Here is a 13,952-nt window from a genome sequence, read left to right as displayed (position 1 = left end):
TGCTGATGGACTTCTCAATTTGTGCCTATTCCATTTTTCCCCAAGGGATCTAAAGAAATATGGCATCCTTGCAGGTGACATAGAAACTATCTCCAGGGCCTAGGGATCTCCCAGCAGCCATCGTACTTTCTCAGAGTTCTTTATTTGACTTGATCTTGGCCCAGTGGGAATAAACCCACGTTGAAGTTCTGAGATGGATCAGCCCAACCTCTCTTCCCCAGTCGGTGTGATTCGTGACTGCTGCTCCTGAGCCTGGAGCCAGTGCTCTCTGCCCTTCAACACAGCAATGTTGGCTTAAAAATAGTCCAAGAAGGAATTGCCATCTTGGAATCGCTGTAAGCTTCATGAAGACAAGGTTCTTGACTAACTTGGGGTTCACCAGCTACTAGCCAAACCATTGACACAGAGTAGGCAGGCAGTCCTTATTAACTGAATGAATGAGTGCCTTGGCTTCGCTCTAATTTTTAGACTGACAGTATTTTTTTATTTGTATGATAAGAATTAACAGTGGACTGTAGAACTCTAGTGCTAGAAAGGCTATAATTCGTAGGTGATTTTGTTTGTTCAATTAAAACAATTGTTGAACCATCAGATAGGTGAAAAGTATCCTGTTTGGGAGGCAAAAAAAAAAAAAAAAGCATAAAAATTGTAACTTCAGTAACTCTTTCCAGTGTTTAAGAAATCTTGCTGTCATAAATTTTTTCCTTATGATACAGTTTCTCTTACCAATTTATCTTTCATTATAAAAGCAATACAACCATATTATAAAACATTTGTAAATTTCATAGGAAAGAAAAAATTCACCCTAATGTCAAGTGTAATCTTCATTTATTTACAATTCATTATCTTGATTTTTCCCCTTTAGTATTATATCATATGGCTACATAGTCTTGGGAAGTAATATGGTTGCAGCATAAAGTTGCCAGGTTCTGTTGGCAAATAGGCCTGGGATTGAATCTCAGCACTGTCGTTTGCAAGTAGAATGAACTTGGAAAAGTCATTTAACCTCCCTCCTGCCGAGTCTTTTTTGTCATCTGTAAAAGAAAGATGACAATAATGGCCACCTTAGGGCTGGTGTGAGTTATGCTTTGCAGTGCCTGGCGTAAGAACTTGGTGGGGTTAGCTGCTGCCATGCTAACAGCTTGGGATGGCATGTAACCAGCATGTACTGGCACTGCATAGCAGCAGCTGTTAAAAAGAGAAGCGTTTCATGCCAGTTGGTAAAATGTCTGCCCCCGGATGCCTCCGTGGCTTCTACGGGTGCCCCTCCCAGCACGTAGCTGGCATTACGACCCATATCCATTCTGATTGGCAGTGCTCATACCGTGATGTTTTTCACATTCCCTCTGCTAGTAACCAGTCATTTTAATTAGATTGACAGAATTTATTTAATCATTATTCTCTTGGACACTTAGGTTGTAGCTAATTTTTTTCACTATTATTAATGCTGCTATGAGTATCACGCAAATATGTGTCATAGAGGATGCTAATTTCAGTTCACTTTTTAGTAGCAAATGAAAACCTCTTCTCTGATTGACCCCTATATGGTTTGAAGGCTATTTACTGATCTCCTCCTTTCTAGGTTGAATTATCTTCTATACCTGTTGCTTCAGCCACTTTTTTGCTTGCCTTCTGAATTCACTTTTTCTTCTCTACATTGCTCTTTAATCATGTGGCCAGAACTGGACCTGACAGGTTCCTGAGTCCGACACATGAGGAGTAAAATGGCTTTTCGTGACTTTCTTCCCCATCCTTTGCTTTTCAATATTGTGCTTACCTTAAGACAGCCAAAAAAAACAAAACAAAAACGATATCCCTGTATTACTGTTTAAATATCTACCACCATCTGACTCAGCCCTTTTCATCCTTTGTTTGTCTAGTCTGTGAGAAACCCTGAACATACACTTTACTAAAGAGCAATCCTATTTGTTTCTGGTATGTGACCATGTTACTCAGGTGCTTTTTCTGCATGTTGCGTGGCAGTATTTTTTGTTGGTGGTGTTTGTTTTTACCAAGGTCATTTTGAGTTGTAGTTATTTCCTCCTTGCTGCGAATGGAAAAGTCTTCCAGAGTTTAGGTGGAAGCTGTAAATGTGTCCCGTTGCCTTTCCATCTGGGCTGCCCTGGCCTGATGTGACTCATGTTGTTGAATAGACGTTGTGAACAGTCAAGAGGCACACGTCGCTCCAGAAATGGGAAAGGGAGGGAGCAGTTTGATCAAAGTGGGTTCTGCCTATACTGAGGTTGCCCAACAGAGAAATAAAATAAAAGCCTGTTGAATCCATTCTGAAGACTCTTCTGTATTTCACAGTTTTAAATGATGATATTATTTACAGGATTATCTTTCTCTACTAAATCTCATGTGGTCAAAGGTTCATTTGGGATTCAAATAATCGCCACTTGCTCTGAGTAGTACAGCACAGAGGCTCACAAGAATAGAAGTTAGACGGAGTAGACTTTAGTCTTTCGATTGTGAAAAAGAATTGGTGAAAGGTTTGGGAAATAATAAATAGAGCCCCTAGGAGTTAATGATTAGATAAAATTGAATATGTTAATATCTTCAATTTAAAGGAGTCATGTTTGAATAGTACAAATTTTGATTCTCTGTTAAGGAATATTCATATAATTGATTGGAAAGTCCATTTGTTTCTCACTTGGGCACGTATGAAGTTAAAAAGGAAGTAAACTAGCTATAGGTGAGATGATAATTTGATTTTTGGCAACTGAAAGATGTTTTGTACCTTTTGTTTTATGGCCTCTTATAAGATCATTAATGAAGCACATGTAAGCATTATTCTATACCAGCATTCATACCTGGTTACCACAAAATCGCTGGGCTATTTTGTTTGTGATTTTTGTTTCCCAATGACAGTTATTGAAATTTTGGAAATCAGTAAGGGAATCTCTAACAGATTTCACATCAAAGTTTATTCCATAGTTGATGTAAGTTTCTCAGGATGTTACTTGAGATTTAAAAAAAAAAAAGTATAACTTAAAGATATGCAGTAGATAGTGAAGCAAAGTACAGTAAACCACCTTCTCCAAGCCATCCTGTATGATAGCCTTTTTAATGATATGCTTGGTTCACTTTTCACTGCATTAGACAGTTGGAGTAAAAAAAAAAAAAGAAAAGACTACAGTATTTGGAGTTCAGTTTACTGTAAATTCAAATTCTGCCAATTTTACCTGGAAACAATTTCAGGTCAGTGATTCCTTTGGCACATTTTAATAAGCTGCATTCTCCCTACTGATATTTTAACTGGAAATCTCAATCCAGCCAATTCTCGTTCTTGACAATAATTATGTTCTGCATAGTCTGCACGAATACTGAATTAGTGAGTAGTGAACCATCGCTCCTAAGGGAAATACGGGGTTAGGTTCCTGCAAACCTCTGGTCACAATGTTAATGTTTGTCAGTCGATCAATACATAACCTTGTTTTATGTGTGTTTCTGGTTAAAGTTACCTTATTTAATATTGTGGATTCCCTAACGTTGAGCTCACAACTCACTCATGTCCAAAAGAAGCTCATCTAACCCATACATTTTCTGTACAAGGCACATCGCAGCCTTGCGCTCAGGAACACTACACAGCACGTCACCGCTATGCTTGGGGGCTGTTTTAAACAGCAAAGTCACCAATAAAAGCACAGGAATACAAAATGTGGGGTACTAAATAGACCGTGAGGAGGACATTTGTTTATAATACAAGAGCCGAAGCAAGAAGGCAGAGCATTCCCTGACTGGCCCTCAGCTGGGAACAGGTTTGCTGGGTGACTCAGGTATTTCCCCGCCCTGTGCATGTCTGCAAGTGACCGCAAAAATGCCACGAGTATTGATTTGGGGATTACACAAACATGTTAGCGAGTAGGCAAATTCACAAATACAAAATCCAGGAATAATGAGAATCAACTGGATAAGCTTTCTCAATTAGTCAAAACTGCAGTTGTGTTGTTAAGAGTTTGTTGTCATCCTTATTGTTTTGATGCTGCAATTTATAGTGACTTAATCGTGGCAAAAATGAACTAAAAGGAAAAGAGAAATGGTTAGGCCTGAAAGCCCACCACACAAGGATATCTGTTCTTGTTTGATTGTTGAGAAAGGTAATAGGCAGGAGTCTTTTACTGTTACTTCTCATTCCATTTCTGCAGGTTAAATGACTATGTCACAAGTTCCTGTATATTGTGAATGAAAAGTGCTGAAAAACAAGGGTGTGATTCTAGGCTATTGACATTTAGGTTGAGTGCCAACCATGTGAGTGTGAACATGTGAGTCTCCTGGAAAAACCCCCTCTCGCGTGCTTCATTCCGTAAGAATGTTGACGCTGTGTCTTATTGGAAGCCCATGTGGTGATTACTTCTCTTTCTTTTTTTTAAAAAATAATTTCTAGATTTTTCTGGTTCTTTGGGGGTATTCCCAAAATATTTGTATTCTACCACTATTTTCTTGAGTTCTAAATGTGTGCGTATTCTTACGCATGTTGACAGGACAAATATATGCAAAAGTGATCATTTATTGTTGGAAAGCAGAAGGAGCAGCCATCAGGATTGATGTATTGAATTGTTATTAAAAAGACTTGTTTTTAAAGCAGATAGTTTCACAGGGTTTTGTTAACCTTTCTTTTGACGGCTGTTCATTGCTCTTATTATTATCTGGAATTTGCAAAGTAGAGTTGTTTGTCAAGGAGTTTCGTTGATTTCGTCTTCGTCACGTATGTTGTATGTTGATATATATGCTGATAGAAAATGAAGCTACTTTTAAATAAAGTGCTATATGAAAATACATCCCTGAGCCCAGCGAGACCTTAACAGAACCGCACTCCAGTGCCAGCAGGTTGACCCTAGTCCATTGTGCCCTATTTGTTTAACTGGCTAAATTACCAGAGTGTTGTAGCAGATGATTTTTTGTTTTGCTCAGTGTTGCTCTCTTTTTCTGAAGGGCAGGGATGTATCTGTTGTGCCAAGTTCTTAAAAAGCCAGCATACTTGCCAGCAGGTTTGCAAAGGTTCCCTGGAGATACCGTGAAGGAGGGGAGGTTTGTAAGGCTGCTGCCAGCCCCTTTAGAAGGTTGTCTGAGCTGTTGACGACATATGCACACGGCAGGGCATGGAGTTATTCATGCACATGTCTTGGCCTGCTGTCAGGGAGATAAGAGCTCTTCTTGCACTTCAAAGCCAAAAAAAGGGGCGGGGCGGGTAACACAGGAATCTTTGGGTGGTGCCTGCTCCCTGTTTTATTTATTTTCTGTGTGAGTGTGCTAAGAGATGGGAAGAGTCATTCAGACAACTTAAAGTCCCTTGTAGTTTACGTTAGCCTGTTGTCAGGGACCTAAATAAACACTCAGAGGAGCCTCCGTCCTGTGTGTGTCTCCAGGGTCCACGTCGCTGATTGTTACTGCCGGGCCACAAGTCCTGGCACAATAGAGGGAGACTACAGGTTATAAGGGAAAAACTTCTCACAAATCATTAAAGAGTGCCTTTAGTTTGGGGCTGAAAGTGAAGAGAATTTGATTATAGTTTCAATTTTGCCTATAATTAACTGTCTGGCTTTTGATAAATTGACTCCCCTTGAACCTCTTTGTGAAATGAGGGAGTGGAACAAAATGTTCTGTTGAGTCCCTTGGCGTCTCTCGTGTTCTCTGGTTCTGGGATTCGTTATTTGTGGCGGCTGCTACCTGGATTAAGTCATATATTCTATCAGTGAGGACCACGGCACATTGCGTTTATCCCTGGGCACCTAACTTGCAGTACAATGTTCTTCTCTGATGGATATTCAAATGTAATGAATATTAAGATTTAGCAATCTGTATCATGTTCTAAAAGAACAGCACGTAGTATTAAACCTCTCAGAATTAGACAGCTACTGATTTTTTTGCTTGTATTTTTCAAAATCTAAACATGGAATTGAATTATCTCTCAAAGATATTGTTGGAATGAACTTTTGGGAAAAGCTTTGACAACCCAAGAGCTGAGATTAAGTTTGTTTGTTTCCCTAGCTGTGTTTCACATGCTCCATGTGTTAGAGACGTGTGCCCAGGGCTGGTAACCTCGGGGGGGTTGAGGGGGCAGGAACCTCGGGACTCCTATTAACTTACCACTTCAGCATGAGTGCTCTGCATGAGCAGGTTCATTAGGAGGCCTTTGGCTACACTTAGCACAGATCCCAACTCAAACTAGCTTGACTAGTGAGGAATTACTGGCTCCTAACTAAACACAGAGGAAGAACAGGCTTTGGCCTCAGTCCAACCCAGTGTCACAGGTGCTGCTTCCCTGGGGTCTGGAACTGCTCTCCACTCACGTTGACTTCATCTTCAGGCTGTGCTTTCGTTGTGTCAGAATGCCTACAGCAGCGGTTTTGCTTTATATTTATATGCTATCGTGTTGGGGGTTCTCAACCTGGGCGCTGTTGACGTTTGGGGCCAGATAATTCTCTGTTGTTGTGGGGCTGTCCTGTACATTGTGGGGTGGTTAGCAGCAGCCCTGGCCTCTCCCACAGATGCCAGTAGTACCCAACCCTGAGCTGTGATAATCAAAAATGTCTCCAGAAATGACCAAGCGGTTGCTTAGAGGGGAGGGTGTGTATGCAAAAATACCCTGGCTGAGAACCACTGGTCTAAAGGAGGACAAACCATTTCATCAGGTGGCCGTCTGAAGGGTGAGGAAGCGTGCTTCCTAATAGATCCCAAATTTCCTTTTGTCTTACGGCCTCAACCTGGGTCACTCCTCCATTCCCAACTCCGTCACCTGCGAGGAGGTGGAATTTTCTTTACACGCATCAGGCACAGCATTGGAGCTAGGGATGGAATCAGCTCCCCTGTGGCAGGTGACCATGCAGGGGGCAGTTTGAGTGCTTCAGTAAAGTCAGCGAAAGGGGGATGCAAGCTGGGAAGGAACCCAACAATGTCTACGACCACTGCATTCTCATTTTGTCTTTATTTTTCTTCCTCTCAGTGAGGACTATGGAAAGAACTTCAAGGATATTACAAATCTCATCAATAACACCTTCATTCGCACTGAATTTGGCATGGCTATTGGTCCTGAAAACTCTGGAAAGGTGAGACTCATTCATGCATATATAGAGCTGTGCCTGATACCACATGCAGGCTGTCAAGATATTACTGTTGGTACCATCCAGTGATACGCAGCAGTATATTTAGTTTACTTTTACTGTATTTTAAAATTAATTTAATGCAGATCACAAAAGAATGGAATTCAGCACACAGGTTCTTTTTTGGTCCCTGTCCAAGATGTACCAAAACTCTTCACATGGCAGTTGTTTAGCATTACAACGTACACTCCTTAGGACAGCATTGTAGTCTTTGGGAAACTGGCTAACCTCAGACTGACCAGGCTCAAGTTCATAGGTACGATGCACTAGCTTGATTCAGGATAATATTTTTTGATAAGACTAATCCTTGAGGAGTGGGGTACGTCAGCTAATCTGTTTTTATAACTCTTCTTACTTTTGGAACTAAAATTTTCTTAACTAATGTCTGCTGAAAATGGGGCAAGACCTTCCTGTGCTTTTATAGTGTTATATCCTGAATTTGAACTTTCTTCTTCCTAACCAGGTGATTTTAACAGCAGAGGTGTCTGGAGGAAGTCACGGAGGAAGAATCTTCAGATCATCAGATTTTGCAAAGAACTTTGTTCAAACCAATCTCCCTTTTCATCCTCTGACTCAGATGACGTATAGCCCTCAGAATTCTGATTATCTTTTAGCTCTCAGCACTGAAGTAAGTTTAGTTAAAGAACTTGTCTTGCCTTTTGCATTTTTATTGTCTCAAAATGTACTATCTTAAAAGGACCCTGTAAGTAATGCTTTTATGCAGTATTGGACTGCTTTCTAGTGACTTCTTATGTCATGACGCATGCGTTTTTTGCATTTTTTTCCTGTTTGGTAAAGGGCACAATATTTTATGTGCTATCTATTCCAAATAAGTATGACATCTAGATATCATTACAATTTCTTTTCAGTGAATAGATGTGTGCTATTGGAGTTATGAACGAGAAAACTTTAATGTAATCATTCTTGTTCTGCAAGGGACAAGCATAAATTGTCAAAGTCCTAATGTTGTTATTGTTCCTTGTGGCCAAACCACATCCTTATAATTTTTCTTTTTTGTTAGTTGCGTAGTACATGAAGCATATTGATTTCTGTCTTTGATACTCGTGTATTAAGTATCTGGAGTCTGAAATCCCTGTGCCCTACACATTCCTATACTCTCCTCAGAAACCAGTGTCCCTCCTACCTCTCCTCCGAAAGTTCCCCTTCCTAAGGCCCAGTCTCCTTTGTCTTGGGTGTTAAGGGCCCAGAGGCTGAGCTGCTGGACTGCGATAATCACAGTTATACTTTATATGGCTCTCTCTCGTCTCATCTCTTAGAGCGTGGTCTGCTGACCAGCAGTGTCAGAAACCCCTGGGAGGCTGGTTTGATATGCAGATTCCCAGTCCCCGATCCAGATATAGTGTCAGTGACTTCTGGTTACGAGGTGGCTAGTATTTTTAACAAGCCCCCCAGCCGAGCCTGCACACTAAAATTTGAGAGCCATTGTTGCATTGACCACTCTGGTCACAGAAACAGGATCATCAAATGTGGACAAGTGAGGCTGAGCATGGGGTGGCAAAGGGCGGGGGAAGGGCATAGAAGAGAGGTCTGCATTCTGGGCCTTGTGAGGGCAGATCTTTGAACAGATGGAAGACGGGAGGCTGAAGGAAGGTCAGAGTGAAGCTCAGCCAGAGGAGGCCAGAGGAAGGAAACTAGCCTGCTGGGTAGGCTTCAGGTCTCCAGAAACAATTCCTGGAAATTGGCCTCCAGCACCTTGAGCTGAAGGCCTTTCAAGGGAGCAAAGAGATGAGCTCCCTTAGGAATGGACAGAACCATCAATCCCCCCTTTGATCACCCCATCACCATTACTAAGTAGGCACAGTCTGCTTTTATACCTGATATTTATTCCAGGTAAGGGTAAGTCTGAAGTACAAATAATTAGGGTACAGAAGAGGGACCGGTTTGTATGAAGTGCAAATAGGGGCTATCAGACTCTTTCCTGTTTCTGAGTAGAATTAGGTACATTAGAAATGCTGGGAGGCGAACGTTACAAGAGTAGGAAAAGTTGAAGAAATAAGAAGAATGGTGGGCGGGGGGGAGCACTGAAGGCAAACTGCCTAGATCAGCCCCATGTAATTTCAGGACATCTCTGTCCCAGGACCTCTCTGTCCCACCGCCACTGAATCTGGGCCGACTGGGTTATGTTGCCAGTGTAACTGACATTGTCAGTTCTCAGCTTACTAAGTCTTTGCTGCATTTGAAAGTTTTGGCCAATCCCTCCTTTTGGGAACGCTGCTCGCTTGCCTTCTGTGACATCATTCCCTTTGGTTCTTGCCTTCCTTCTGACCATTCCTTCTTGGGTCTCTTTCTTAAACTCCTGTCAACCTACCCTTAAATCACTCTGCTCATTTCACTCTGAGCAGTCTCTTCCCTCTTACCACTTTAACTGCCACCGAAATGTGTAAGATTTTTGAGTCCCTGTCTCTGGTCCTGGCTTCCGATTCCTATCGTGCTGCCCCCTGGATGCCTCTAGCTGGAAGTCTCACAGGCACCTCAGACTGAATCTAAACCGACTTCATCCTGCTCTTCTCACGGACACACTCTCTTCCCTTAGTCCTTATACTGGCTAAAGATTCCACACTGCATCTTGTCCCTCAGCCAGAATCCCAGAGTGATGAACTTACACACACACACACACACACACACACACACACACCATCCTGCCCTACAGGAAAGGTCGTCCAGTTCTACTGGATGTAGCTTCTAAATTCTTCCTGCGCCTATTCCTCACAGCCGAGGTTTAGGGCCTCACTAACTCTTAATGAACTAATGTGACAGTTATTCACTGCTTTTCCCACTTCTGATTTGGACCCTCTGAAACCTGTCTTTCCCATTATCATCCTAGTATTCTTCCTAAGAAACTAAAACCAACTGTGTCATTCCCCTACTTAGAGCACCTCCTCCTTCGAGTACCTCGTTTGCAGACCAGGCTCCTCAGCGTGGCATAGGAAGCGGTCTCAGCTGGCCCTGCCCGCTCCCTGCATGTGCTGCTCCTTCCTTCACCTTGGAATTTGTGCTCCATCAGCATCTGAAGGCTCTGAGCTCCTGGCACACACTGAGATGCTTTAGCACCCGTCTGCCTTTCCTAGTTCTAGTCTGTCTCTGTGCCGTAGCATCTAATCTCCCACTTGCCTTCTTTTGGTTACACTGCTCATCATTTAAGACTCAGTTCAGCTTTCTTCTTCACAGACTGACTCTGGTGCAGTGTACCCCCTCTCCTGACTCTTACCCCAGCGACCCCGTTTCCATAACACCACATTGTTTCAAACTTGCTTATCTGGGATCCTCATTAAACAGTGAGCTCCTTGAGAGCAGGGAGTGTGTCTTATTCGTCTTTGTATCCCCAATGCAATGTCTGGAACAGTGCCTGGCACATAGTAGGCACTTCATAAGCATTTGTTATTCTGAACTTCCAAGACCCGGAAGGGGCCCCCGTAAACCGTGTGTGTGTCTCTGGAGCTCAGGCAACTCGGACAGAACTTCAGTGTGTGTTTACTGTCCTGAACGATTAGATATGAACTATTAAAGGTCATATAAGCAGCTGCACAGGATAAAGCTGGAATTGTGATAAGTCATTTATAATCTTTCAGAATGGCCTGTGGGTGTCCAAGAATTTTGGGGGAAAATGGGAAGAAATCCACAAAGCAGTATGTTTGGCCAAATGGTGAGTAACAGAACACTGCATCTGTGCAGAGCCCTAAACCTGTCCTGACAGTGCTGCCAGGAGTCACGTGGATGAACACTGAGCACTTACTGTGTGCCAAGTACTCTTCAGGGAGCCACAGGGATACAAGAGAGGGGTATGACACAGACCTTGACCTGGAGGAGCTTCTAATTCTGCTGGGAAAGAAGACTTAGCCTCACAAAATGTTAGAATGTAAAGTAGAAAACAAGGCATGTGACTGAGTAGCTGCTGCCTGCAAAAGGTTTATTCTCCATAAATGGTGACATCAGTTGGAATAGCATAAAATACAGCTGTGTTTTGGGGACTTACATACCTCTCTGTGCCCAGATTTACACTCTGTCATCTAGAGCTCCGTTTCAGTTATGAGGCGTATAGCGAGGAATGGGGAGGAAAGCCCAAAGAGCTTCCGTGCCAGAGCCACACTGTCCGTGCACAAAACTCATTCACTTCTCTCGGTGGGCCCCCCACACCCCCACCCAGGTTCCTGCTTAAAGAAGACACAGTGGAGGGAACTCTTCCTGGGACGTCAGGTCACCTTTGTTCTAACCTGGCTCTGCTGCTAGTCAGTGGCTTAACCTCTCCGGGCTTTAGTTTTTTCCTTCTGTCTATGAACAGAGATTTGTTTCAAGAATTTGGGGGATGGTTGAGCAAGAACTGAATTAAGAGCCTTCATGCCTCCAAAATTCTGATTAGACTCAGACCCTTGTAGAGCCTCTCGGTTCTTTCTCTTTGACTAATTTCAGCAAATTTGTTATTCTGGTTTCCCAGCTAGTAGCAGATTGCTGCCCGAGGTGGTGTGTATGAGTGCAGACAACAAGCAGGAGAACTGTAAGAGCAGGCAAAAGCTGAGAGAGCAGAGCAGGATGAAACTGTTTAGTGCTAGATCAAGAGAGCACACACACCTCAGTAACTTCTAATGGGAACACTGTGTTCGAGTTTCACATGGTGATGTTCACAGTGAGCCAGCCTCCCAAGGAGGAATTTCATGTGTAATGTCCTCTACTTAGGCAGTCAGAGAAACGTGTAATATAGACATTGCCAAATACGTCTACCAAAATTAGCTAAAATATTAAAAAATGTTGCTTGACTAAAGTGGGTCTTTTCCAGAAAATGCTGGTTAGATGAGGTTTTTGCCATACCACTACGGTACAAATGCCACCTCTGCTTTTATTTTATGTGTTTTAATGAATTGTGTTTGTATCTTATGTGGTCTATCAGGAAGGAAGTAATCTTTAAAGTAAGTTGACAAATTGTTTCGCTCTTGATGGACCTAAAATACATAGGATGTGTTCAAGAAAGACTATATAATTTTGATCATTAAAACTCATCTTTACGTATGTATCACCACAATGTACATTTTAAATAGCTCACAGTTTTGTCAGTTATACCTCAATAAAGCTAAAAGAAACAAACCCATCTTGAAAACTAAAAAGTTATTTCAAAATGGTATTTTATTTTGTATGCTATACAAGATTTTTTACTTTTGTAACTCGTTTGTTTGCTTAGTGTCTCAATATGAGATAATGGGGCTGCTGGTCACTGTTTGTTCACCTTTTAGAGGTTTGAGTTCCAGGAATGGACAACCTAAAATTCTGAAAAAACATGCAGAGGGCCAGCTCCTTTTGCTGGTGCCAACCTATAAGTACTATCAGGGTCTGAATCTAGTTCCCTGCAAACTCCCTTTCCAAGTTAGAATTTAAATAATTCAACCTAGTCGTCTATTCGAGATGAAAGAACTAAATTATTTAGCTCATGCAAAGCATCACACTAGGTTCTGAGGGGAAACAACAGGGCGTAAAACTTAGTACCTGCCCTAAAGAACCCAACAGTGTGTAGTAGGAGAGAGAAGGCACAGACTATGTGAGTAAAATAACTCAATGGGAGACAAAGCAGTGCCAAGTGGCTTATACAGCATGGCCCAGGGCTCTACAACAGTTTCTCCACCTCAGCACTAATGACATTTTGTTGTGGGGCCCATCCTGCGCATTGTACCATGTTTCCCCAAAAATAAGACCGAGCCGGGCCATCAGTTCTAAAATTAATATAAGTGTAATAACATAATATAGTATAATATAATATAATATATAATGTCATACCGGGTCTTATGTAATATAATATAAGACCGGGTCTTATATTAATTTTTGCTCCAAAAGACGCATTAGAGCTGATGGTCTGGCTAGGTCTTATTTTCGGGGAAACACTGTAGGATGTTTATTAGCAGCGTCCCTGGCCTCTACCCAGTAGATACTAGTAACAACTCCCCTTCCCCCAGTTATAACAACTAAAAACGTCCCTTGAGCAAAATCACCCCTGGTTGAGAATCACCACTAGAAGTTTGCAGCAAAGAAGGCTTCTAGTTGGAGTGACAGGGAAAGCTCCCTGGAGGAGCTAGATTTTAAGCTGGAGCCTGAAGATTGTGAGGGTAAGATTCAGTTCCACGAGAGAAAAGCATTTAAAGAAGGAAACAGTGTGAGCCAATGCAAGAGGCAGATTTGGAGAACACGAGTGTACCGGTTTGATCAGCTGGGAGCGCTGACTTAAAGAAGTAGTGGACTATGAAAAGTGCCTGGGACCGGGCCGTGGGGAGCCCGGGCTGTGAGCTGTGAAAGGATCAGGTGTGCAGTGGCCGAGCAGGCTGCTGGCCAATACCTGTGGATGGAGCTTATTAGACTTGCATGGAGCTTTGCGGCTAAGGCTGACACCAGCCATTAAGGTTTGAACCGTGTCTTTTCCCTTGTTTTTGCCTCATTGCAGGGGATCAGAAAACACCATCTTCTTCACCACCTATGTGAATGGCTCCTGCAGTAAGTATATTTCAGTCCCAGAGGAGAGTGTTGTCCATTTGTGGTAGAATATTCTGGGTGGTAAGGCTAGAAACATCAAAGATCCTTCCATTCTCCTGTAGTTTTAATAGCTAAAAATAGCTGTTAATGATTTTTAAAATCTTGAAAGTACAACCAAGTTGCTGGACCGTGCCTAGATCAAATAAGAAAGCAGGCTGCGCACAGAGACGGTATACTTGGTCTTAGCAATGTATTTACATAAAGTAAATATTAGGCTGCAAACAATAACAAATTGAAACGTATAGTGAACATGGATTGTATTCGTCGATGGGAGCCATTGGCTTTTCAGTCAGTGGCACAGTTTCAAAGGACAAAGCATAA

General features: G+C 42.3%; 2 protein-coding genes across 4 annotated transcripts in view; both read left to right on the top strand.

Annotated features, from left to right (window-relative positions):
* PSRC1 (proline and serine rich coiled-coil 1) overlaps positions 1–13,952 on the top strand; it is a 97,281-nt gene that overhangs the window by 35,881 nt on the left and 47,448 nt on the right. The gene's annotated exons all lie outside the window — the stretch shown is intronic.
* SORT1 (sortilin 1) overlaps positions 1–13,952 on the top strand; it is a 59,204-nt gene that overhangs the window by 21,980 nt on the left and 23,272 nt on the right. For all 3 annotated transcript variants that reach the window (XM_074318968.2, XM_074318969.2, XM_074318970.2), the window contains exons 4-7: positions 6,947–7,049; positions 7,567–7,731; positions 10,694–10,767; positions 13,543–13,592. In XM_074318968.2, coding sequence (XP_074175069.2) covers positions 6,947–7,049; positions 7,567–7,731; positions 10,694–10,767; positions 13,543–13,592 — 392 coding nt within the window. The remainder of the gene's footprint in view (positions 1–6,946; positions 7,050–7,566; positions 7,732–10,693; positions 10,768–13,542; positions 13,593–13,952) is intronic.

The sequence above is a fragment of the Rhinolophus sinicus genome, chromosome 7 (genome assembly GCF_057876585.1).
Source record: "Rhinolophus sinicus isolate RSI-liver-muscle chromosome 7, RSI-T2T, whole genome shotgun sequence".
In the NCBI taxonomy this organism is placed as follows: Eukaryota; Metazoa; Chordata; class Mammalia; order Chiroptera; family Rhinolophidae; genus Rhinolophus; species Rhinolophus sinicus.
Note: the sequence above shows the minus strand (reverse complement) of the source record. Positions and strands in the feature narration are given on the sequence as shown.